Source organism: Sinocyclocheilus rhinocerous, unplaced genomic scaffold (genome assembly GCF_001515625.1).
Source record: "Sinocyclocheilus rhinocerous isolate Xijiao unplaced genomic scaffold, SAMN03320098_v1.1 scaffold225, whole genome shotgun sequence".
NCBI classification, from domain to species: Eukaryota; Metazoa; Chordata; class Actinopteri; order Cypriniformes; family Cyprinidae; genus Sinocyclocheilus; species Sinocyclocheilus rhinocerous.
This window is the reverse complement of record NW_015630532.1, coordinates 1,349,921-1,376,624: the sequence shown is the minus strand read 5'-3', so window position 1 is coordinate 1,376,624 and position 26,704 is coordinate 1,349,921. Positions and strand designations below refer to the sequence as shown.

Genomic DNA, 26,704 nt, shown 5'->3' with positions numbered 1-26,704 from the left:
TTGAGTTCAGCTCATGAAAAATGGGGGCAAAAACAAAAGTGTTGCGTTTATAATTTTGTACAGTGTAGTTAATATCAGTAATATGCAGCATGCACGATACAAGGAAATGGTCAGTAACATCATCACTTTGAACTCTGTCTGTCTTACTTTGTCAGTAAACGCAAGTTCAAATGCATCATTTGTATTATCAACGTGAATGTTAAAATCTCCAACAATTAGCGCTTTATCAACAGTAACCAATAGGTCTGACAGGAAATCTGCAAATTCTTTTAGGAAATCTGTATATGGCCCTGGTGGTCTATACACAGTAGCCAGAGCAAGAGATATGATAGATTTCTGTTGCATAGCTGACAGTGTAACATTAGTCTAGATCCTGCATTAAATTTATACTTTGACCTCACTATTCGGGGAACAGACACAGTCTTTATCCATTTAGAATCCACTTCAAATCCATTTAGAGCTCTTTTTCCTGGATTATTTGTCCTTTCGTGTGATCATGTGTGTGATTCTCATTGTGCTTGAACAACATATTTATCTCTTAACAGCATAGCATTGCCCCCCTGCCTCATACGCCACAGGAAGCGAGTATTTATTTATTCGTCATAATCACATTATCATCATTAATCTGCTCTCATAGGAGCTATCCATGCACTATGCGTACATTAGTCATTATCTCAATCACTCTCTGGCATGCTGGCATGTAGGATCATTTAAAGAACTTGGACCCTTTTTAGATGTATTTTCGTCATAGAAAGGATGTCAGTGTCTTTTATTAATTAGCAGAGATGTGTCTTGCTGCTGCTCGCAGCATGAATGTACTCCCACACATTGAGAGCAATGCAGTGAGCATCCTTCAGTTATGAACCAAACAATACAGTATATACACTTTCTGAATAAAGACTGCATCATAGACAATTTCAGCAATGTCAGAATAGTTTTGTAAATGAAATGAGTTAAACAGATTTAGAGCATTAGCATCAGCTCAACACTAGAAGACGCTTTGTCTCTCAGTTTATTTCCAATTGAAATTAGCTTTAATTACCGCAAACAATACAACGTTGCCGAAGCTAAGATCGCATTTAAACAGAAAGTAACAGATTAGTAGATAATTCAGTATTAGTTACAGCTGTGCACAGTCTCCCTTTCTGTTTTGCTCTTTGTCTCTCCATTTCTTTGTGTTTCTCTTTCTGTCTTAGTGTTCTGCAGAAAGACTGAGAGGAATTTTTATTGGTGTGTATGTCGGATTTAGAGTATCCTAGCAGTGTTTTCATTAAGATGAATGATCTACAGACGCTTAGTATGGGGCTGTGTGTGTGTGGGCACACTAAAGGCAAACATCACTGAAACATCACAAAACATCACTCACTGACTATGTTTACACGAATACCTAAATTGATCTCAGGCGCGCTATTAGTGGGTCGAGCATGTAAACAGATCCACTTACAGTCATGTGGGTCTCGTGGATGTTGGTTTGCTTGGTTTTCGACGTGTTTGGCTTCCCATAAAGCTCATGACTAAATAAAACAGTTACTAATAGTAATATGCAGTTTGATATGCTGATGAGTGACTGCAGCATTGCTAAAATAAACACATACATGTAACATTAATTGCTCTCGCAATCAGTGCTGGGATGCTTGTTCCCCCTTTCCATTACTCTAGTCTCTAGTGTCACATGGTCCTTCAGAAACAATTCTAATATAGTGATTTGGTGCTCAAGAAACATTTCTTATTATTATCAATATTGAAACAGTTGTGCTGCTTAATATTGTCGTGGAAAATTTAATTGAGATAGAAATCTTTTGAGAAATTATAAATGTCATACCTGTCACTTTTGAATTTTAATGTGTCCCTGATAAATGTAAGTATTAATTTCTTCCAAAAGACCAGATTTTCAGACCAGATTTAACCTATCATGTAACAATGATGAAAAAAGTATGTATTTCATTGACCATCCATGCTTCTAAATTAAAATAAAGTAAATTAAATGAAGTACCTTTCATTTTTATTCCATTCCATTACTATCTTATTGGAATTTTTATATTAGTGCATTCCTGAACTGGATTATCTGGATTATTACTCGTATCGTGATATGCGATTTTGGTTTGTTTGTTTGATTTTGCGCCAATTCCACACAAAGTTGTGCAGCTGCAGTGAGTGTCAGTCTAACTACTTAACTCAGTATCCAGAATCATGACTCAGCCAGCCTCTCTGAAGAATGAAAACACACAGACATCACTATCAATCACACAACACACAGCCAGCCGTGCAGTCAACACAATAAAGAGTCTAATCCACAAGACACCCTCCTGTGAAAGAGAAAATCAAATGCTTATTTAGCCCATTCTAATCTAAATTCAGCAACAAATGTCTTTACCAATGAGAAAGTATTTGTTAGAATAAGCACAGCGTTTCGTCATACATAAAAACTCATGCATATCTTCGGGTTTTTGGTTTGGCTTCACATTTATAATCGGATGCTAAGAAAGGTACACTCTTAGATACTGTTGCCCTCCCACATGGCTACAGAGCAGAATTTATGTCTGTGTTAATTAGGTGCATGCAGATAAACGGGAAGGTTTGTCAGAAAACAAACTGTAACACACAGGCCTTCACGTCCACTTTGCATCCAACTGTTGAAGCAAATCAGATGATAAAGACTGCTGCGCTATTTTTAGATTAGACATGGGGGAGGGAACTTGTGCTTGTGCTCTCTCTCTCAATCTCTCTCTCTCTCTCTCTCTCTCTCTCTCTTCTCTCTCTCTTTCATATGCCCCTGTCCGCCTCTCCCCGTCAATCTCCCTTTGTTTCCCTCCATCTCAACACCGTTATTTTCTCTGTCTCTCCCCTACCCATCTTTCTCTTTCTCTAGCTCTCTCGTCTTTTACCTCCCCAGTGTTGATTGTGAGAATAGAGATCAGGCTAATTATGTGTCGTCGAGTCGATTTTCCAGGTTTAATTGCAACCCTGCTGTTTCATGTTAAGGAAATCGAGAGATTTGATGAAGGTGCAGGAGAGAACAAGAGACAGATTAAATACAAGCAAAGCAGGAAAGAAAGGGCCAGAGGAAGGTACGGCCTGTGAAAATGGGTGGGTATGTGGGTGTATAGCGGCACTTGTTTGGCCTTTCATCAGCACGGCCATGGTCAATATTCATAGTTAAATGGAAAGTAATTAGCTCCATAACGATGCCTCACACACTCATATTCAGAGAATGCTCTCTCTTTTTGGTGTATGCTGATGAAATAGAGCAAAGTCAATAGACCTGTCAACAGGATGATGTATTGTACGTGTACGAGAAGGGAAAAGACAAATGAAGGCAACGGAGAAAATAAAACGAATCGAGAATAAAAGCAGCCGGGAGGGGGACAGCGTGCAGCAAGTGTCGAGAAAGTAAAACGGTAACAACCTGAAAAACAGCTTCACAAAGAAGCAGGAAATTAAAAAGCATTTTGTGTCATTTTTGAAGATGCGTGTTTACATGATGACCTTCGACAAAATAACAACATGAAACCACCTGCGAATCGAATGTCTCATTAACAAATCAAGCTTTCTTTTAGGAAGATATTAAGCAAGTAAGCAAGAGTGCTGTAGTACATAAAGTTTTTTTTTTAATTATCATTGAACAATATCAGTTTACAAACTCAAATGGGGAACAATAAAATGCATATGACAAAATATACACTTTTCCAATTACATCTTCATCATACATAAATGTCCATGTATATACACTACCGGTCAAAATTTTGGGATCAGAACGATTTAATGTTTTTTAAAGGAGTTTCTTATGCTCATCATTGCTGCATTTATTTGATCAAAAATACAGGAAAAAAATTTTATATTGTGAAATATTATTATGATGTAAAATAATTTAAAGATTCTAAGTATTTTTTACATTCATTTTTAAAGCAATTTAAAGAGGGTTTACTGTTATTCCACTTACTTTTGTGTATATGATATTTACCCATTGTAATAATAATGTTTAACATCAATGACATCTTTTTCGAAAGACCATCTGCATAAACCAAAACCTGAAACAAATTTAGTGATGGAATATCACTGTTGATATCAATATTTAGCCAGCTGTAAAGATCCTGCCAGAACTTCAATGTGACTGGACAAGAAAAAATAAATGTTCAGTGGTTTCAGGCTCTTCTAAACAAAAAACACAAGGATCTACCTCAAAACAGAATCTTTTCCCGTAAAATTTCGGCAACTGGATGCACATTATTAATAATCCTAAACTGAATATCCTTCATTTTAGGTAGAATTGGCCATTTAAGATAATTACAGAATTTGTTTTTAAATATTTCATTGTCAAATAGTTTTAATTTTGAAGGTGTATTGAAATCTGAATATAACTTACATTTGAATGCATTCCCTATTACTTTGTTCTTGCATTTTTTTGTCCCCAATATATACTTCTCCAAACTTTAACTCAGGCAATTTAACAGATACATTTGAATATGTAAGAGTGTTTTGTATTAATTGTTTTAAAGCAAGAGGGATGTCTCTACACAAAGTATTAAATTCTCTACAGGAACATTTTATCTCAAATTTCTCCATGAATGAATTATGTTGAATAATTTGACCAGTTTCATCTAAAAGATCAACATATAAAAAAAATTTTTTCATACCACTCCTGTTTAAATACTGTCTTTCTATTTATTGTAATAGTTCTGTTATTCCACAAAGTAGAACCATGCGGTGTAACATTTTGGGCGAATATCATTTTCCAATAGTACAAAATCTGTTTGTGGAATTTTAAAAGCTTAACTGGCAATTTGGAAACCTCAAAATCACATTTCAGCAAAAAATCTAACCCTCCAACTTTCTTGAATACACACTTATTTAGTAAATTAGTAAATTAGTTTTAGATATGCCTTCTGCTTTGGTCAAGAGCATTCTGCCCATAATAGACAGATCTCTCATAAGCCAATGATTAAGGGATTTTTTTCATACTGTCAATTCTCTCTTCTATGTTTACTAATTCTCTTGTATGTATTTCTTTAGACATTATTAAACCCAAGGATTTTACTTCATATTTAACAGGAATGGATTCTATATTTTTAATGTTTTTAAAGTCTCTTATGCTCACCAAGCCTGCATTTATTTAATCCGAAATACAGCAAAAGCAGTATTATTGTGATATTCTACTACTTAAAATAACAGGTTTCTATTTGAATATATGTTAAAATGTAATTTATTCCTGTGATCAAAGCTACATTTTCAGCTTCATCACTCCAGTCTTCAGTGTCACATAATCCTTCAGAAATCATTCTAATATGCTGATACAAGTTCACTACTGTAAATTGATTTACAGTAGTGAGGAAATACAGTAGTGACCGTATATTTTCCAATAATCCTTTGCTGTTTACAGTAAAATACTGTATACACATTTTACAGTATCTTACTGTACATATTACAGTAAAATACTGTTCAAATTACAAAAATTGGTTAGAGTGTGCAGATCTGTGATTTGCAGTCTGTTATTATAGCATTCTTATTGTTACTGAGTGTAATTAACAGCACAGTCCCTAAAGACTTGCATGACTTGTTGCAGGCTGAATATGGTAGCGCAACAACAAATGTTTTCAATCAGTAACAATCCTCACACAATCTGTATTTAGTTTTCAAACATGCACTCTGTCATAGCAACCGTTTTAGAGTGCCGCCTGTAACCATAATGGTTTCTGACACATTGTTTATCTTGTCCTTGAACCTTTGGAAAAAACAGCTTGAGTCTCTCCCTTCGATGACAGTGGAAATGAACTGAGTGGGAATGATATGAGCATTCCCAGAAAAAGTTTGTTTTGAAGGAATATTGATGTTATTTAAGCTGGACATGGATCAGAGTTGGGGGAGAAGACTGTAATGTTACTCTTCGAGCTTTGATTGTAGCCCCCTCACATATGGGTGGAATTATGAGGATAAGAATCTTGCTTTGCTATTGAGAATGAAACATTAAAAAGACTTTATTTAAATAATAAGGATTGGTTGAAATACTTTGCATATTTAAACTTGTTCAGAGATTTTTCAGAGCCCACAAACCTTATATGAAACTTTCACTCAGCACAAAGTCATTTACAGTTCTGTTGGGTTTTGTTCACAGTAAGCATTGGATGTGAACTATGAACATTTATGTTTTATGTAAGGTTGTTTCAGTGTAGTTATTTTTCTTGTCTGGATTTTTCCCTCTCTGCAGCTTCAGATAACAGCCAGAGGTTTCAGGAAACATGTTTTGCATTTGCATTGACGCCACAGCAGGTCCAACAAGTCAGCAGCTCAATGTAAGTCTGTTTATTCATAACATTTCCTTCAGAAATGATATAATGATGTTACAAAGCAAAATCCCAAAATAAGAAGAGGAGTGTCTATAAGGCACTGATTGTGTGATGTCATGTTGGACTCATTTATTATCTCAAATGAGTAGTTTCCGAATTTCTCTCTGTATAGGGACATATCGGGGACCAAATGTGACTTTACAGTGCAAGTACAGTTACGGTAAGTTATTCACATTTTGATACACTGAAACGTTTTGCATAAATATGATACTGTATAAAACTTCAGAGCACTAGACTGCTGTTTTCTGCTTAATCCAGGTTTTGTCTATCAGAGACAAGCTGCCCTCAGGAGGACCACTTCCCCCCTAATCTTTGCGTTAAAGTCAATGGGAAACCGTGTAATCTCCCAGTAAGTTAAACTACAGTCCATTTGTCCATCTATCCATCATTCTAAACTGAGACACATGGTCGAGACACTGTTGGCGTCTACAGTAAATTACATTTTCACAACGCTGTTTGTTTAAAACAAAAAAAATTATTTTAAATATTTTTATTTGAATGAAATACACAAGTTCATCATTTGTTGTTTTCCTATTGTTTTTCACCAGGGATATCTGCCTCCTACCAAAAATGGCGTGGAACCAAAGAGGCCCAGCAGACCCATCAACATTACCTCATTGATCAGACTGTCCACAACTGTCCCCAACACCATCGTAGTGTCCTGGACCTCAGAAATTGGACGTGTAAGTTAATAATAATCCCTCCCTCTCCTGATTTGTGAATACAAGTACTGCAACATTTGTTTGATAATGTTTTTTCACCTTTTATGGGAAAGGATGGAAAGTAATTTGTGGTCTAATAAGACAAATCAAGCAAGCCTATTATAGGAACTCTTGTTGAAATCAACATTTATTTTTAGCTCCCCATACGTGTCTTGCAGCCATTTGCAGTCACATGATTTCCAATTATAGCATCGGCTTAATGCAGTTTGTGTGAAAAGGTCAGCATGTATGTAGTATTTTAGTATTTTCTCAGAGTGGCGTTTTGAGGCACAGCTAAAAAAAAATTAATATCAAAATAAAAATCACTCTTGCAGATGCCCTTATTTCAGTCATTTTGTAGAGTATTGATGGAAATGACATAAAACAGAAATGAATTAACTTGCATATTAGTAATTTAAATGCTTTATGTCTATTCTCTGTGTTGTGGTCTGTGCTAATCGTAAATATTTCCCTGCAGATTTATACATTATCTGAAATCATTTGTGATCTTTGTGAATGCTCATTTACCTTTGATATGTTCTGGAAATGCATTTGTGATGGATGAATGCTCTTGACCATTAGCAGTTAATGCATATTAAGAAAAAGATTTTGAAAAAAAAAAAAAAAACGTCACTGTTTTACTTTGAGACTACTGTAGGCAGACAGGAGTTCATTACTTCATCCACAGATCCCTATATCTTATTAGCTAACATATTCATCTTCTTGCGCATAATACTGCACCTACATATAATATTCAGCTTCATGAATGATGTCATTCCTTATCGTATAACTTACCTCGGCAAGCAATGAGCAATCCTGGTACTCTCTGTGGTAGATTCCTTAAATTTTTCACTCTTGCTCAGGAGTCGTGAAAAATATATGAGCTGTACCTTCTCACTGAATCTTAAGGGCTCTTTATTATAGAACCTGTTCATATGGCACTGATAAAACGATGATGTAAGAACTGACCTGAAAATATAAATAAAGGATGCCTAGAAGAAGCTTCTTCTCTGCAGTAGGTTTTTGCACTCTGTTATATCCTAGCATTAGTATTGCATTGTCTCACTGTGATGTTATGGTTAATAAGTTATTCCATAAATTATTACATATTTCGCATGTTAACTTACATTAAAATATATATAGACTGCATACTGTTTTAATAAGATGTTACTATGTTACAAAATGTTGCTCGGATTGAAGTGTGGGATGCCAATGTGTCTCTAGTAATGAATCAGTTGTTGGATTGTTTTCTCAGAGTTACTCTATGGCAGTGTACCTGGTCAAACAACTGTCATCTACAATGCTTTTGCAGAGGCTACGGGCTAAAGGCATCAGAAATCCAGATCACTCCAGAGCACTCAGTAAGCATGCACATTCCCAAGAGAAATAAAGCTGTCCTGTTTGTTGTCCTAAAACCTGGAGAAAATTAAAATTTTTGAGCTATGGGTTTCCACAGGAATTTCCATTGGGTTTTTAGCAGATTTACACTTTTGATTTATACTACTGTTATTTTATTCAGCAAGGATGCATTAAATTAAATTCAAGTAAGGGCTTTGTTGCCAAAGACTTCTATTTCAAATAAATGCTGTTTTTTTATGTCTATTCATCAATCCTGAAAAACAAAAGGTAAATATTATTTCGAAATATATTTAACCAGTTATTTTAAATTGTAATAATTGCCTCAGATGTGAATTTTGAAACCTCTGTGTTTGAACAAGTTGCTAAAAGAGGACTTCAGTGACTGAACAGCTCTGTTAAGTTTTAATTTAGTTTTTTTTTCTTGTTATCTAATCTAAAGATGGCAATGAAGATGGATTTTTTTATTGCTAGTTTAATTCAGACAGAAATAGTCTCTGTGTCCTCTTGTTCCTTCCTCAAGGCAAAGATAAACTATATTGTGGACTAATTTGTTGGTGTATTATTTTATCCAATTTAAAACCTTAAAAATTGTGCTCCATAGACTAGTCAATAGTCATTTTCTTAAACCTATCAAGACTAAGTAGTGCTTGATTGTGTATATATACCAGAATCTTTTATTCTGTATAGCATGGTGTGAGTTCATCTAGGATTGATCTAATCACTGACAGAAATGCAACATCCCAGTTCTGCTTTACACAGATTGCTCTTTGTTCTTGTCTGCCCTTCAAACTTTCCATGATACTTTAAAATTTTATGTAGCAACCTATAAACTGTCTGAAGAGGCTCGTTAATTCTGAAAGAACGCCCTGATGCCCCTGTTGTAAACAAGCTACAGCACAGCAGCCTGAGGCAGCTCAACCAAATTCTGAAGCACTAATATTTATTCACATGATTTCAGAAATACAAACAAGTGTTTTAGAAATATTTTAAAGTGTAATGGTGAAGATTATAATTTTCTTTTACTATTTTCTATTTTAATATATATTAAAAAGTAATTTATTCCTGTGATGGCAAAGCTGAATTTACAGCAGTCATTACTCCAGTCTTCAGTGTCACATGATCCATCAGAAATCAATCTCATATGCTGATTTAGTGCTCAAGAAACATTTCTTCTTATTAATGTTGAAAACAATTGTGCTTGTGCTCCGGAATATTTAGGGGAAATTGTGATACATTTCAGGATTCTTTGTTGACGTTTCAGAACAGAAAACTTTTTTTTAACATTATAAATGTGGTTACTGTGACTTTATATCAATTTAATGTATCCACACTGTATACAAATATTCATTGCGTTCAAAAAGAAATACAAATTTTACTAATCCTAACCTTCTGAATGTTGTGTAGGTGTGAATATGATGTATTGAAGTGTTCAATCCTTTATTATTGCCAGGTTAAATGTGACCATATTGTTCTTTCATTCCTCCAGTTGTATTAATAACTCAAAGCCATTTTTTAATAGCAACGCAGTTGTAAAGATCTCTGTGTGTTTCAGCTGCTAATGTGTGCTTTTGCTCATGTCCTGCAGTAAAGGAAAAGTTAACGGCAGACCCTGATAGTGAAATAGCAACCACCAGCCTAAGAGTTTCATTATTATGTCCGGTAAGCATCTTATTTGTCCAATCACTCGGTTAAACATGCACACACACACATACACAATAATGCATATTTTTGGAGCAATTTTTGGTCTTCATGTTAGTTTAAGCCCAAGGACCCGCTGCAACAAACCTCTTAAGCTAAGAAAATTCTTAATTACAAACTAATTATCACTAAGGCTTTTTTTTTCACTTGACAGGTCTGTTGCAACCAGCTATAGGACCTTACAAAGTCCTTATGAGAACCAGAGCTTTATAACATATTATTATTTAAGATTCTAGTGTTTCAAAGTAAAGATCACACAAAGCAAAGACTGACGTTTTTTATTTTAAACTCAAATGAAATCAGATTCAGAGTGTTTTATATATTATGACTCATAAATCTGTCTAAAACAATTAGGCTGTTTCATGTCAGTTGTATGTTGCCATGATTATATAAGTTTTGTTCATGTTTCTCTTTTCATTCTTTGGTCTGTGTCCAAGTCTACATCGGTTTATGTATATGTGTGTGTGTGTGTGTGTGAGTTTGTCTGGATTTTTTCCATGTGGGATGTCTGTGTGTGTTAATTCCTTCATGATTGTCTGTGCTTTTGTTTGTGTTACGCAGCTGGGAAAGATGCGGCTAATGATTCCGTGCCGGGCGTTGACGTGTTCACACCTGCAGTGTTTTGATGCTACGCTCTACATCCAGATGAATGAATCAAAAATTACATTTTGATATATTTACGGTAGGAAATTTACAAAATGTCTTCATGGGACATAATCTTTACTTTATATCCTAATGATTTTTGGCATAAAAGAAAAATAATAATAATTTTGACCCATACAATGTATTGTTGGCTATTGCTACAAATATACCTGTGCTACTTATGACTGGTTTTGTGGTTCAGGGTCACATATATAGTTGTGGTCAAAATATTTATGTAACAATATAAACTCACATTTATTTTATCTAATATAATTTTGATTTTGCATGAAGTTTTCCAGCTGTTTTCCATTGATTGGATGATCCCTAAATTTACATTCTCTCTTCTCTAATCTCTCCTTTGTGTCTTTTTCCTCTCCTTTTCCCTACCCATTTCTCTGTCCATCCTTAGGTTGTTTATGGAGATTCTGAACAGCTGTTTAGATTGTGATGAAATCCAGTTCAAAGAAGATGGCAGCTGGGCCCCCATGAGGTCGAAAAGGGAAGTGCAGGAGGTGTCGGCTTCATACAATGGCATTGATGGTCAGTCCCAGTTACTGCTGATCATCTCCTCATATTGTCGAGGAAGTGCTGCAGGATGCATTTTGGGTGCATTCTTGAAAATTGAGAATTGGTCTAAGGCATCTTGAAAGCCCTAATACAGTAATTTTGCACAGCATTGTATTTTGATAATTGAAGATTTTTTAAATAATAAAAAAAAAGTTCAAAAAATGATTTTTTTTATAAACTTATCAAAAGTGACAGTACTGTTACATTGTTACAAAAAATGTAATAAAAAATCTAATCAAATAATTTCAAATAAATGCTGTTCTTTTGAACTTTCTATTCATCAGCGTGTGGTTTTCATAGTAGCTTTTCATTTTAATTATGAGAAATGAGGAGTGTTTCTTGATCTGGTCGATAGTGGCAAACAATGAATGTGACATTAACCTTTCCCTGAGAAATGCCATCCCGCCTTGCCATACACATGCTTATATAAACTGAACATACACCATGAAAATATTTGGTTTACCGTCTGCTGTGTGTTTGTGTGTGTGTAATCAGGTGGATGTCGTACAACAGTGTTGGATCAGAACTCTCAAACAAACGGCAACAGTGGAGGCAACAGCAAAAAAGTGGAGGTGATTGATTTGACTCTTGACAGCTCGTCTGAAGAAGAGGAAGATGAAGAACCTCCTCAGAAGAAAAGCTGCCCCTCGCTATCTAGCATCTCTCCTCAGATGGATAATGGGTACATTTCAGTATAATTTCAGTAAATCCGAACAAACTATTTTCTGCTTCTTAAATATGCACAAATAACATTCTATGGGTGGGTTTTGCGAAAGGTTTTACTCAAGCTAGCTTGTTTGTTGGCGTGTTCACAGGGTACTAAATCTCCACAGACAAGTGTCTCCTGTGAGTCGAACTCCCAGCATGCCTCAGGTGGACACCAATTACATTCCCCCACCTCCTCCCCTCATTCAGGACTACCGCCACTACTACTCTACACCCGCTGACCTGTCAGGTACTGCACCCAAACATCATTAGGAGCCTGTTTAATGTGGAACATTTGCTTGTTTAGGCTTTAACATTTGTGCTGATTTATCTGTTACAGAGCTCAACTTTTTTCCTTTTTTACAAGGAGAGAATCATCAGGTAACAATCCAAACTTTTCTTGGCCTGACTATTAATTTTTTTGACTGTCTCTCCAGCACTACAACATGGTGATGGCAGCAGCCGCATCAGCCTCTGAAGATCACGACCTCCTCCTGAGTCGTTTTCTCCCATACGGCTCGTCCCAGCTCTTCCTGGACCCTCCCTCTACCCCCGCAAGCAACAACCTCCCTCCCATTAACGGGAGTAGCCTGGTGTCCTCCAGCAGCCTGCGGGAAAGCCTTGGACATCCACCCGCCCCATGCCCCACCTCCGAATCGGCCCCCACGTCTGCCATCTACGGTCCCATCCCAGACGTCATCTCTTTAGACTGACCCAGGACCGAAACTGACTGAAGAGACTTCCAAACATTGGGAAGAAAACGGGACATACAGGATGACTGAAGGGTGTTTTTGTAAACGATGATAATCGTTGCCGTGTACAGAGAACAAATATATTTTTTGTTTTACTTTTGTATATACTTATCTAGCTATCTAATGTATATGTAAACTTGAAAGCGTTTTTCTTCCTCTCTGGCTTGCTAAAATTACTTTGGGTTTTGTCTCCTGGGAAACTGACGCTCCTTTTTTCTTCACAGCTTTGTCTCAACCTCTTTAACATAATATGAACACTTTTTATGTCCTTCACCCATCATATTCTGTAATCGTCTTTATTTTGTCTGATTTCACAGGGCACAATGGCTGCGATCGGACCGTCTGCCGGACTCTTGGTTCTTTTCCCAGCAAAACTTGTTGTCTTTGCCAATCCATAACATTTCCCCGAAACATGTAGGATTTTATATAATGCTTTTAAAGGGAAAGTTCACCCAAAAATGAACATTCTGTCATCGTTTACACACCCTCATATTGTATATTCTTCTGCGGAACGCAAAAGAAAATATTTTCAGTGTTTTCCCCCCCCCATACAATGAAAGTCGGTGGGGTTCAGTGTTGTTTTAGACCCCATTAAAACATTCTTTTGTGTTGCACAGAAGAAAGTCATACAGGTTTGGAAGAGAGTAAATGATGACTAAATAATTTTTTGATGAACACTCCCTTTATTTTGATGGGCCGTTAAGAAGCATTCCTTTACGTTCAGGTTAACAACTGGAAGTAATAGCATTGTTACAGATTGCCAATGTCTGACCTCATGATTCTTATGTGAAATGTAATTCATGACTGTTTTTAAAACAATTTAATTCTCTAACAATTTTGCATCCATGTTTTCTTGCTCAATGCCAAAAGAACACTGTTTAGTGTTGAAGATTCTAGAGTGAGAGCTTGTGAGTTCAGTGAACTTAAATGTACACTTTGTGTGGAAAGTAAGGATTTACTCTCTTTTTTTGTGTGTGGCTACCATGCTTGATTGTTCATTCATTTTTTCTTTCTCCTTTCCTTCCGTCCCACTCTTCTTGAATTTTTCAGAAGGAATGATTTGTTTGGAGGTTCTGCAGTGGCGTAGATGGTGAGGTTACGAGGTGTCCTTGGTGTTGGCGTGTAATTGCTCATAGATGTTTGCTTGACTGAGGTCTCTGTTCAGTTGTTGTCTGTTAGGTCATCTGTGTTTGGTACTGTACAGGAAAGCTAAAGCCACTCATCGTTTCTTCTGTTTTGTCACGTGTGCCTTGTGTGAGTGTGTTTTGCGTGTGAGAGACTGAACCTGTTATTATGTATTTCAGTTAGCCTATATTAATCTGTTCTTCATGTCGACCATCAGATATGGTGCTCTTATCTACAGACTTGTTGTTTCTAAGCAAATAATCCTATTGAGTAACCACATTTGGATGTCATTTCAAGTGCTGATTGGGATTAACACAGGAAGTTTATTGCAAAAATTGTGTTCAAAAATAAAATGGAAATAGTTTATTTAGAAATTGTTAAAAAACTATATATATATATATATACAGTGGGTACGGAAAGTATTCAGACCCCCTTAAATTTTTCACTCTTTGTTATATTGCAGCGTGTGTGTGTGTGTGTGTGTGGCTCTCTCAGTGTGTTGATCAGACCTCCTTTCAAAGCCTAATTGGGTTTGGGACTGGGGTAATTGCGTGTGATATAATCTAGCTATCGCGTTTTGTTTCCTTTGACCTCTAAACCTCCTTTTAACCTAACATTTCTTACGAAAGTATTGGACGTTTATCAGTTGATTTATTTCTCGGCTCTAGGATCGGTTTGAAATGTAATTGGTTAAGTAATTAATGAGATAAAAATGACGGAGACAATAATACATATGCTGTTATTGCGAAATCCTTAATACCAAATTGAGTACTTGTTAGATCTCTAGCAGTGTTAATGATTGACTCTTTATTTTAACAAGCAAATCTGGACAGTTCTTGTCCTTTGATTCCGTGTGTCTGTCTCATGACATTATGTATTTGACAATATTTGTTACCAGGGATACACAGGCAAGGTTCAATGACAAACACAATACAAGTTTTCATTAATTTGTTGATTTTTGTTTATGATTGATAAAGGGATAGGTTGTGTGTGTATGAATGTGCCTATGAAAGCATGTGTGCATGTTTTTGTTCTTGATGTAAGGCAAACATTGTGCAAACTTGGATGTTCCAGTGATGTGCATTTATGTGTTAAAGTTGGATCCGCAACTTCACAACAAACTAATTTATATATTTTAGATGCAGAACTGTGTTATGAATGGACTTGGTGTCAAAGTCCAAGTTTATTTTATTTTCCATTTCAGTAAGCTGACATCAATGCTCACTGCCTTAAATTTCATCCACTCTGTGTCTATGTGGCATGTTTTATGAAAAGAAAAAAAAGAAAGATTTTTAAGATGTGGAAGACATATTGTACAGTAGACCAATGTCAGTTTGTATAAAGTACTAAGTAAAAAAAATATTTATTACATGCATTGAAAGAAATTGTTTACCTATTGAATGTTACCTGTTTATGTAGAGACATTTAGATGTAATAAAATGCATTGAGTTAACTTTGGCTTTTGTCTTGATTAAAAAAAAACAAGCTGATGTGTATACAATTTTATATTTCTTATAGTACATTTAAGAATTCGGACTTTACACTCTACATTTGTGCTGAATAACTCTATAAAAAATAGCTTTTTTACCTTGCTGTAACTCACAATGTAAGATGGACATAACCCATTTGAGTTGAATGGCATACTGCTCAGTGATAAAGGTCAGACAAGCCTGAATCAATCTGTGGAAAGGTGAGGATTCTAAATTGAGAACTAACCAGGTGCCTGTTAATATTTCAGAAATAATCACAGCCACTGTATCTGGGGCAACAGGCTTTAACCCATTTTCAATTGACACAGACCTGATTTAAGATGATATGGTATAAATAAAACATGTTTTCTTTTTATGCTTTATCCTAAAGCACCTCTCTCCATTAGGTTGTCATTCATGAATGATAAAATCCACATACAAAGAGTCCAAACAACTAACTCTCATAAAATATGGATAAGTTATGGTTTCTCTCAATTTTGTTCTGTAGCCCACCAGTCATTTTGATTACACATGGTGTTTCAAATGCCATGAACATTGTAAATCTTTTCTACCTTTAAAATAAATCCTAAAATAGGTGCATAGATTTCTGTGATTCCTCCAATTGTCTCATACAATAATGCTCCTGCGACAACTGTCATGTTAGAAACCTTCAGTATCAGGCTGTATTAATATACTAACGTGACAGTCAACTTGAGCAACTTGACAAAAGCCTTGAGAAAAACTGGTGTATATTTAAGTGTGAACAGCAGATGGCAGTGAAAACTTACCAAGATGGCAGGATCCACCTGCTCTTGACTTTAGCAAATATCTTTAACTGTGTATTGACAGCTATTTAGTCATGATTCTGCTTCTGAGGTCATTACCATTTAATGCCTGTAGATTTATAAGTATGTGCTATAGGTAAAATCGATCGTTTAAGACTGTAAATCAAGTTTAGTAACTTTGACATAACTAATTTTGTCTGGATAAATATGATATTATACATAATATTTACATAAAAAGATATGAATCTGAATAAACTGTTAAGTATTTCTTGAAACTACCATTTTGGGACTTTTATGTTAAAATCCATTCAAAGATAGGACTTTGCATCATATACCAATTTACTAAGGACCCATGGAAGCATCAAGCAGGTTTATAAGTCTCTTTCAAATTTTGAAAAAAAAAGAACCTTTTTAACGGCTGGTATGTAGTTGCCACATTTGGATATCATGTGGTATGACCTCAAAAAACAATGACTATTAAGTTATTTCTCTCTCTCTCTCTCTCTCTCTCTCTATATATATATATATATATGGGTCAATGACGTGACGCCTACATTTTCTGTCCGATTGCATTTTTTTTCAGTTAAAAATTAGTTTAAATGCATAAAAAAAATGCCATATATATGAATGACCTCTCCTAGCATTTGTATTTATATTTCCATCATAATATACAAACAAACTTTGTCCGATGATTTCCATTTTATGAACTATCATGTGCGGCGACCATCAAGAAACTACCATTTTGGGACTTTTATGTTAAAATCCATTCAAAGATAGGACTTTGCATCATATACCAATTTACTAAGGACCCATGGAAGCATCAAGCAGGTTTATATATGAACCCAAAAACTACAGCAAACGCGAGCGACACACCAAGGTTTTGTATAGGCTTATGTTTATTTGGCGTCGTCCTGTCAATCAAACGGGAAGACGAATCGCTGCTCTCGATGGGCGGGGACAGTTAAAAAGCGCCCGACATAAATTCTAGCGCGCGTCGCATTGTGCTCAGTAGTTTCAGAACCTTTATCTTGTCTGCAATGGTGATGAAGGATGAGTGATGTTTTGCCAGTTATCAGTTAAAAAGCCTAAAATTTTGTAATAAATCTGATTAAACAATAGGTTTACTAACTATAGAGGAGTACATATGAATCTACAAGTGTATATGCTACATTATTTGTCGTTATGGGCAACGCTGAAGTAGTGAAATCGCTGGATATAATGGGAGACAGTAATCAGAGTGGTGTAATCAACAGATCAATCAGTGATCGCGAGCAAAATTTTAATATGAATTTATGTGTACACAACATTCTTAATGTTTGAACAATTATAATAGATATTATTATTTTTTGTACTTTAAAATTGGCCTGTTGAAAATCCTTATACGTCAATGACCCATATATTAATGTAGGCTATGTTATTTCATAATGGTATGAACCCAAAAACTACAGCAAACGCGAGCGACACACCAAGGTTTTGTATAGGCTTATGTTTATTTGGCGTCGTCCTGTCAATCAAACGGGAAGACGAATCGCTGCTCTCGATGGGCGGGGACAGTTAAAAAGCGCCCGACATAAATTCTAGCGCGCGTCGCATTGTGCTCAATAGTTTCAGAACCTTTATCTTGTCTGCAATGGTGATGAAGGATGAGTGATGTTTTGCCAGTAATCAGTTAAAAAGCCTAAGATTTTGTAATAAATCTGATTAAACAATAGGTTTACTAACTATAGAGGAGTACATATGAATCTATAAGTGTATATGCTACATTATTTGTCGTTATGGGCAACTCTGAAGTAGTGAAATCGCTGGATATAATGGGAGACAGTAATCAGAGTGGTGTAATCAACAGATCAATCAGTGATCGCGAGAGCTTTAAAAGCCTGGAAGACATTGATGTGACCGCCGACGAGAGTCCGGTGTTGAGATGCTTGATCTCCATCACCTACTCGGTGGTTTGCGTCGTTGGTCTGATCGGGAACCTGTTGGTGTTCTTCTTTATTCGCGTGAGACAAGAGAGACGCACATCCAAAATAAACTTTTTCATCCTCAATTTGGCCGTCACGGATTTTCAGTTTGTGTTGACTTTGCCTTTCTGGGCCGTGGACACGGCGCTGGACTTCAGCTGGCCGTTTGGAGACGCCATGTGTAAGATCATCCTGTCGGTGACCGTGATGAACATGTACGCGAGCGTCTTCTTCCTGACCGCGATGAGCATCACACGGTACTGGTCAGTGGCTTCAGCTCTGAAGGACCGCAGCAGACAGACCAGCTGCTCCATCAGGTGGGTCAGCGTCGTCCTGTGGTCTCTGGCCACCGTGGCCACCGCGCCAACATCCATCTTCTCCACAGTCACCAACGTGGCCGGCGAAAAACTTTGTTTATTGCGGTTCCCCGACGGACAGTATTGGTTGGCAGTCTATCATCTCCAGAAAATACTGATCGCTTTTATTTTGCCCATGGCAATAGTGTCCATCAGTTACCTGCTGCTGTTGAGGCTCATCCGTCAGCGGAGCATGAAGAACAACTCAAAACGAAGAACGCAAGTCACAAAGTCCGTCACCATCGTGGTCTTGTCGTTCTTCCTCTGCTGGATGCCCAATCATGCCATAACGTTTTGGGGCGTGCTGGTGAAATTCAATGCTGTGTATTGGGATAAGTCGTACTATATCGTTCATACCTATGTGTTTCCGGTGACCGTGTGCCTGGCGCACGCGAACAGCTGTTTAAACCCACTTATTTACTGTCTTATGCGTAAAGAGTTCAGGAAAAAACTGAAGGACCTGTTTCTCCGAGTTTGAGAGAAATAAGTGTGCGTGCATCCCGCGCCACTCAGTCCTGGGGAACAAACGGTATTCCTTGTTGAAGGGGTTATTTTACCCAAAATGTAACTGTCAGTCATTATTTACCCAACCTCATGTTTTTCTAAGTCTGTATGACTTTATTTCTGCAGTGGAGCTCAAAAGGGATGTCAGTTCACAGGTTTGGGACAGCATGAGGGTGAGTAGCCTAAATAAGAATAGAATTGGTATTTTTGGATGAACTGCCAGTACCTACAACAGTATAAGCACGGTGTACAGTTGTATTGCGTAAATGTCTTTGTCTTTGTTGTTCTTGAGAAACATTATTTTAAAATAGCCCAACTTTCGATATAAAATGTTACCTTAATTTTGCGTTTAAAAAAACGACAAAAAACGCTGCTAAAGGCATACCCATACCCATAACCGACATTGAACATTCAGTGCACCATACTTTAACAATTCCTCGTCCATGAAATGTTAAAAACAATAATACAGTATTGTGCACTTTATATCTCAGTTCTAGGGGTAATTGTGTGTATCTTGTTGTTTCTGAGTGTTAAATTAAAATCTATTTAAATTAAATTAAAATCTGACTTTAATAAAGACAGAATATATAAGAGACCATCCATGTTTCTGAGGATTATGTCTGAGCAAATATAAGGCTTTAGGTCAAATTTCCAGTTTTTCCTAGTAGTGATTTTGTGTTCAAACACATTGTTTATCACGCATTGTCATCCTCCGAAATTAAATTCCAGCATCATCATTTTGCTATAGCCGTTGGGTAACAAATGAACATATTAAAACCACACTGAGCCTGTTAGATTTAAACTTAAAGGCTGAACTGTGTTTTCAGGAAAAGGGTATTTTGCATAAAAGTGAGGCCAGGGCAAGTTAGAATATTTGTTGTTGGCAAAAACTTTGGTTTGATATTGTAGGATATTACCTTTGATGTTTTTGCTGTTTTCTAAATTATTTTGTGTTGCATAGTTATTAGCTGAAAAGCATATAAGAAGATGTTCAATGGCAAACGTACGGTGGCCGTGAAGTGCAAAGCAAATCACAATTCTGAAAACAAAATAACAAATTACAAACGCAAATGCAAGTCTAAAAAACAAAATAACAATTCAGAAAGCACAACAACAATTCAGAAAACATTATAACAAGTCAGAAAACACAATGACAAATTCGAAAACAAAATAACAAGTCAAAAAACACAACGACAAATCAGACAAACCGGAAGAGGTAGGTATAGTTTGAGACAGCGCCATTGGTTTGGGATTACTCACCGCTGACTGGACGAGACATCTGTCAATCAACGTATACAGGAAGAACCAGCTGAAGAACAGCAGAGTCGTGGTAGAAAGTTCGGAGATGGTATTAAAGTAGCTCAGTTTAAATGTATTGTATGAATTGCCCTTACTATGGAATAAAAAATACGGGGTGTCTGTTTACACTTAGTTAAAAGTGGCAGTAAAACATCAGCTCCAGTGGCGCAGATGGATAAGCGCATGTCGTTGGCTTTTTGGCGCGATTGACCCGGGTTCGATCCCTTTTGCCGAACTTTTTTTCCCTCCCTTTTCAAATCTCGTATTAGCAATGGATTCTATTTACACTAAGGGAAAATAGCAGTATTTTTAGCAATATGATATTTACACTAAGTGCAAATACCTATTTACACTATGTTAAAATAGCAGGATTTCTACTATCAAGTATACTACTTGTTGCAAATAGTGGCAATTATCTGCACTTCAGTATTGTAGTACATTATAAAACAGTATGCAATAATAACGTATTGAGTGTAAATTATAATTTTAATTTTAATTATTAAATGGATGCCACCTTATTGGTACAATAAAGCCCTCCCTACACCTACCCTAACCCTACCCGATACTTTATTTTCAACTTTTTGATTATTTCCTTAATTTTTATTGAAAATAAATGCCTTTACGATGTGATACGAGATTTGAAAAGGGAGAAAAAAAAAGTTCGGCAAAAGGCGGGATCGAACCCGGGTCGATCGCCTCAAAAAGCCAATGACACGCGCTTATCCATCTGCGGCACTGGAACTGATAGTTTATAGCCACTTTTAACTAAATATAAATAGACACTCCGTATTTTTTATTCCATAGTAAGGGCAATTCATACAATACATTTAAACTGAGCTACTTTAATACCATCTCCAAACTTTCTACCAGGACTCTGTTGTTCTTCAGCTGGTTCTTCCCTGTATACGGTGATTGACAGATGTCTCGTCTTCGGCTGGTTCTTCCCTGTATACTTTGATTGACAGATGTCTCGTCCAGTCAGCGGTGAGTAATTCCAAACCAATGGCGCTGTCTCAAACTATACCTGCCTTTTCCGGTTTGTCTGATTTGTCTTTGTGTTTTCTGACTTGTTATTTTGTTTTCGAATTTGTCATTGTGTTTTCTGACTTGTTATAATGTTTTTGGAATTGTTGTTGTGCTTTCTGAATTGTTATTTTGTTTTTTAGACTTGCATTTGCGTTTGTAATTTGTTATTTTGTTTTCAGAATTGTGATTTCCTTTGCACTTCATGTCCACCGTACAAACGCCATTTTGACAACTTACCACACATGCTATTGGTCAATGAAAAGTGAATTTGTTCAATGAACATTATTTATTTATCTGGGGAATAAGACTTAGATTCAATAGCCTTTTGCAGTTAGGATTTTAAAGTCCTATACAAACATTTGACAATACAAAATAAACCTACCTTAAGTAATATTAATTGTAGAAAAAATAGTGTCACTAGCCCTTGTCTACCCTTTGTAGCTACATTATATTATAAGCCATTTACAATTATTAAAAAAAGAAAAAAACACTTTCTCAGCAACATCAGTTAATTTGATGTTTTTACACCTTAAAACTTAATAAGGATGGATAACCACACCACCTGATTGAGAAAAAGCCAAAGTAAAAGTTTCAGTCCAATTTGCTGATTCTCCTTTTCTCTCGCACTCACTGATTGACAACACGCTCTCTGAATTTCCCTCTCACAGTGAGCAAAGCTAGCTAGGCAGAAATATGTTTCATTTAGTCGGGCAAGGCCATATCAGTCTCTTTGCACACATCCAAACGTGTTCTTCTATCCAGTAGAAATGACAGCTCTGCGGCATGCAGTTAATTACCCAGAAAGGGGCGATCAGGTTCATAACTGATGAGAATGCTTAACGTCTTTTTAAATTGCGGTTGCTTTAAATCACTTACATAGTAAGCTAATGATGGTCATTTGCAGGCAATTTGGAAGATTTGAAAAGACAGTACATCTGCTGCTGTTTACCGTCACGCTCACACAGGAGCCTTTTAATGGACACCCGACAGAGAAGTGATGCTCTTGATGATGTTCTGTTGGTTATGATACGTCACACTCCCGTGTTTAGTCAGTAGAGGTCAGTGGACTGTGAGGAACAGTCTGGGCAGCAGTCAAATCTTTTTTGGATGCAAATATTTTCCCACCGAAGACAAAACCAAAAGTATCCTTTAAAAACAAAGCAGTTGGCACAATTATGGCTCCTATAACTCTGCTGCTCTCATTTTATGTGTGCACTTAAATGTCATTTAAATATAATTTGTTTGTCTACATACCTAGAAATAGAATCAAAACAAAGAAAAATTCTGCATGTGTCCTGTTTGTGTACAAAAGCAGCCCATTTGTTTTGACCAGTACCATTATTGCTGCTGCTACCATAACAAACTTTCCATGTACTTTGCCTTTTTCATGAGATGTGGTCACGTATGTGGAGGTATGAAGTTGACTGCCTTCCCTTGATGTTAAACGAGTGCTGTATGGATGCAAATTCACCGGTTTTCCCATGGATGTTTGTCAATATTACAAAACTCACTTTGGTCTCCCGCTGAGTGTGCTAATATAATCAGATCCCCCACTGTTAACAGGATTTCCTGTGGAGACATGGTTTCCTATTACCGAGTGGGTTAGGAGTTATGTTATACTAGACACTTCCTAATGCACATCATCAAATCAATGTATTCCCATTATGATCTAGATAAGAATTTCATCACATCGGAATTTAATTTGTCCTTTTTGATGTGTGTATTCTACCCACAGTGTTTCAGTATATTGCTCTCCACCCCTGCATGTATTCAGTAACAATATAATCCAAAAAGTAGAAGTGAATGTACTGCATTGCATGTGTTATAATTTACTTGCTTTTATTTTTGAACAGTTATTTATTTCTGTTGTAATTTATTTTTATTATCAGTATAATTAATCCTAATTGTTTGACCTTTTTAAATGAAAAGTGGAATCTATTTAATCTTGTCTGTTTTATTTTTATCTTTGTAGTGAGACTTCGAAGTCTGACAATGACTCAAAATTAAATTCTCTAAAAGTTTATAGAATTGTTTGGACAGGCTTTCAAATTCCAGCCATATTTTCTGTGTCATAACAACAACATCCATTGTGGTCTATGGAAATAACATCCATTAAGAAATGATTTTAAACAATTAAGAGACTAATTAAGCTTGGGCTACGTTTGCATAGGCAAATGAAAGTTGTGTTTGATGTTTTCGAATGAACACACAATGGATCCTCTCTTACTGTCCACAGCGATAAGGACTTCATAAACCTCATTCAGGGTATTTTATCAGTGTCTGTGTATTCTTTGAATTTAACCCATGACCTTGGTCATACTAGTACCAGGTTCAGCCAGTTGAGCTACAGTAACTATGACCAGCATTCATATATCATGCTTGTTTATAAGACTGTCTCAGACAAGAAAATCCTTTAGTGCTGTACTCAACCTTGTGAACTTGCCCTCTTGATCTCATCCCTGTCATCTCTCCACTGAGAGATCTCTGGTATTGATCTTACTTCTGATGTCTACACATCAAGTTGTGGAACTGTAGCACACTGAAAAAACAAAACAAAACATGGATTTACTTTGAAACAATTTTCACTCAGAAATTGCTAGTGCATTTCACAAATAGTTATGATGAATCAGCAAGTAACAGTGGAATAAACATCAAATTTGGAAGTAGATAAGATTGAAAAAAATTTCTTGTATTTACAACATAATTTTCCCCCTTTCTTGACTACAGCTGCGAAATGACATTACACTTTACATCTAAACATCTCCCCTTCTGTTCCTGCATATGCAATCTCAAAAAGCCTGCATGACAGCTTAAACTTGACAAGAGTGAATTATTCTTCCTTCCAGCTAAAAACTACCCCGCCAAATTTCTCACTACCAGTTGAAGGTCGCACAGATGTTGCCTACTACAGGAGTGTGGAAACATTAGTGTCATCCTTGATGACAAGCCCTGATTTGTGAAAATGAATGCCCTGTTGGTTCATGGTCTAAAATGAAGCAAAAATAATATTTTTTCTTGACCACTACTCTGATCAATTCTTTGTCCCGACTCAAGTGATTGAAAGGTGATTTGCGCGTAAAGTACATAAATAAATGAAACATTGTGAGTGCTACAGTACATCAACATTAATTCTCTGTCATTATTTTATATTATTGTTTTCATCCGAATTTGTCCCGTTAATATTGTTGTGTTTGTCCATGAACCAAATTTGGCAGTGAGAAAGTCAAATTTCCTGCTGAATAACTGTACGAGGTTGACCTGAGGGCTTATACAAGGACAATCAGGCCTCTTCCTCTAAATCTTTCACTTTGACTTCCTGGACAAAATCTATGGTAACCAAGCATAGAAAAAATAAACCCAACAATGACAAAGTTTGATTTCCAATCTCTCAATGTATATAGGCTATAAATAAATGTATTCAGATGTGCCAAACAAAGAGGTATTCAATAGGCAAACACAAAATCGAATGAATGAATTAATTTATTTGTTTGTTTTTCGGCAAAATATAGGCCTACTTTTGTTCAGTGTTCCATATGTAAATTTGACGTTTAAAATCTGACACTTTTCGAACAGAATCTCAAAGGCCTCACACCAGTTTCATCAAGGGGCTTTTCTCGTTTCTTTTGTTCTTTTCAAGGCCAGAAGGGGGCAACACGCCTCTTGAATGGCATAAATATAACCAATGATAGACATGTATTCAGATATCTTCAAAAATAAAAAGTAGGCTATGGAAACCATTTGTTGGTATTGTAAACTGTAGCGCCGAGTGTCATTTAGGGCTATTGTTTAACACCAGCGATTAATGCAAACTCGCATTTCAAGCAAGACTGTTTTTGAGTTATAAATGAAAATATCATTAGCGTCATACATATTGGCGCTGTAATCCGAATAATGGAATTCACTGTAATATATAGGCTACCTTTTTCGTACGTAGCCTAACAATTTTCTTTCCTGAACTTTATGGCTCCACCCAAAGCAATTCAGGTGTTGTTATCAAATAAATATTTTGCACAATAACTCTCTCACTTGAGACAAAGTCCAGCCTTTTTTCCAGGTAAGGATGACGTCAGGCGCACAACAGCATCTCCTGTTGTTCCCTGCTACAATATTTCAAACTCTGCTAGGACCACGAGGAAGTCCCGCCCCCTCTAAGGTCTGATTGGCTCGAGCGTAATTTATTCTGCGATCCCTCACTACCATTGGGCTACGGCGCTGTCGGTAAGGAAACGGGTCCAGATAAGCCTGCTGGTGTTTCGCGTCAGGTGAAACTCGCAGTGTGTTGTCAGACGTTAAATGTTGTTTTTGCGCAATCAAACTAAACCGTAAAACTTAACTGTTGTTGTAATTTATTCAAATACTAACCGACAAGCTACTGTTTATTTATACAACCAAAGAGAAAACATGAAGAGTTTGAAGTATCGACTGAAAAAGCATGAAGTTACCATCACAGTAAGTTACGAGTTTAAAACAGATGAGATGTGCTTGTTTTGTTTTATGAAAACTCCAGAATCGACATTGCGCAAGTTTTGTTTCTTGACATAGTCGATAAGCTTCTTTTACTTTTCGGTGTGTTATTTCATCTACTTCTCGTAGTTGTTTTGTTCTCAAGAGGGTTTACTCCGATCATCCAGCATTAAGGCAAATCTTTTGACACTTCATCATGTGTCACATCCTCTAACAGGCCGGGACATGGGCACTGTTCTTTGTGCTGCATGAATTAACATGAATTTGCCGAACTTGGGGAAACTTTAAACTTGTCTCTCATTGCAGTTGTAAAATATTTTATTGACTGTATAAAAACGAGACCAGGGATCACTTTCTATTAGGGTATCATATTGAGCTTCTGAAAATGAGTTAATAGTTTTATTTTCCTCGAGTAGAACATGGAATCCAAAAACACAAACAGCCTTAATTCAGAAGCAGCTGATCCTTGAGATTTTCACCCTCCCCTCGTTTTAATTTCCATGTCAAAGAGCCTGGCACCCAGAGCAGTGTGGGAGGCTGCATGGGGGTTAGTTATTGAAGAGCTCTTTCAAGGGTTTTTGTTTTGGCTTTAAAATGAAGGGATTTCACTGTGTAGTGACGATGATTCAGAGGAACTGATGTCATGTTCGCTCAGCATTTGATGATCATATGTGCTCTCTACTCTGTGATATCAGTTTTGACTTGATTCCTCTGACACATGGGAAAAAGCATTTCCACATGCTTTCAGAGCTGGACTATTGTCACTGGTTGCCCTCTGACTAACAGAACACAAAGGACCATGGGAGCATACCCTCTGTTTTTGTGACATGTCTGTAGATTCTTTCAGTGGCTGGAAGAGTTCTCTCAGTTTCAGCAAACATTCATTCTCTCTCTCTCTCTCTCTCTCTCACTCTCTCTCACACACACACACATACACACACACACACACA

The 26,704-nt window shown here is 36.5% G+C and overlaps 2 protein-coding genes across 2 annotated transcripts in view; both read left to right on the top strand.

Moving 5' to 3' along the window:
• pias1a (protein inhibitor of activated STAT, 1a) overlaps positions 1-13,340 on the top strand; it is a 34,833-nt gene extending 21,493 nt beyond the window's left edge. Inside the window, exons 3-14 of the mRNA XM_016552936.1 lie at positions 6,203-6,287; positions 6,454-6,501; positions 6,600-6,690; positions 6,890-7,024; positions 8,298-8,403; positions 9,987-10,060; positions 10,661-10,752; positions 11,151-11,281; positions 11,804-11,990; positions 12,124-12,263; positions 12,354-12,394; positions 12,451-13,340. Of these exons, the coding sequence (XP_016408422.1) occupies positions 6,203-6,287; positions 6,454-6,501; positions 6,600-6,690; positions 6,890-7,024; positions 8,298-8,403; positions 9,987-10,060; positions 10,661-10,752; positions 11,151-11,281; positions 11,804-11,990; positions 12,124-12,263; positions 12,354-12,394; positions 12,451-12,726 (1,406 nt within the window). The 3' untranslated portion in view covers positions 12,727-13,340. The remainder of the gene's footprint in view (positions 1-6,202; positions 6,288-6,453; positions 6,502-6,599; positions 6,691-6,889; positions 7,025-8,297; positions 8,404-9,986; positions 10,061-10,660; positions 10,753-11,150; positions 11,282-11,803; positions 11,991-12,123; positions 12,264-12,353; positions 12,395-12,450) is intronic.
• A 4,522-nt stretch (positions 13,341-17,862) lies between these two features.
• On the top strand, positions 17,863-19,014 carry LOC107740441 (relaxin-3 receptor 1-like). Its single transcript, XM_016552884.1, has one exon. It carries the CDS (start codon positions 17,920-17,922, stop codon positions 18,937-18,939), a length of 1,020 nt encoding a protein of 339 aa, XP_016408370.1. The 5' UTR covers positions 17,863-17,919; the 3' UTR covers positions 18,940-19,014.
• The last annotated feature ends 7,690 nt before the right edge of the window (positions 19,015-26,704 follow it).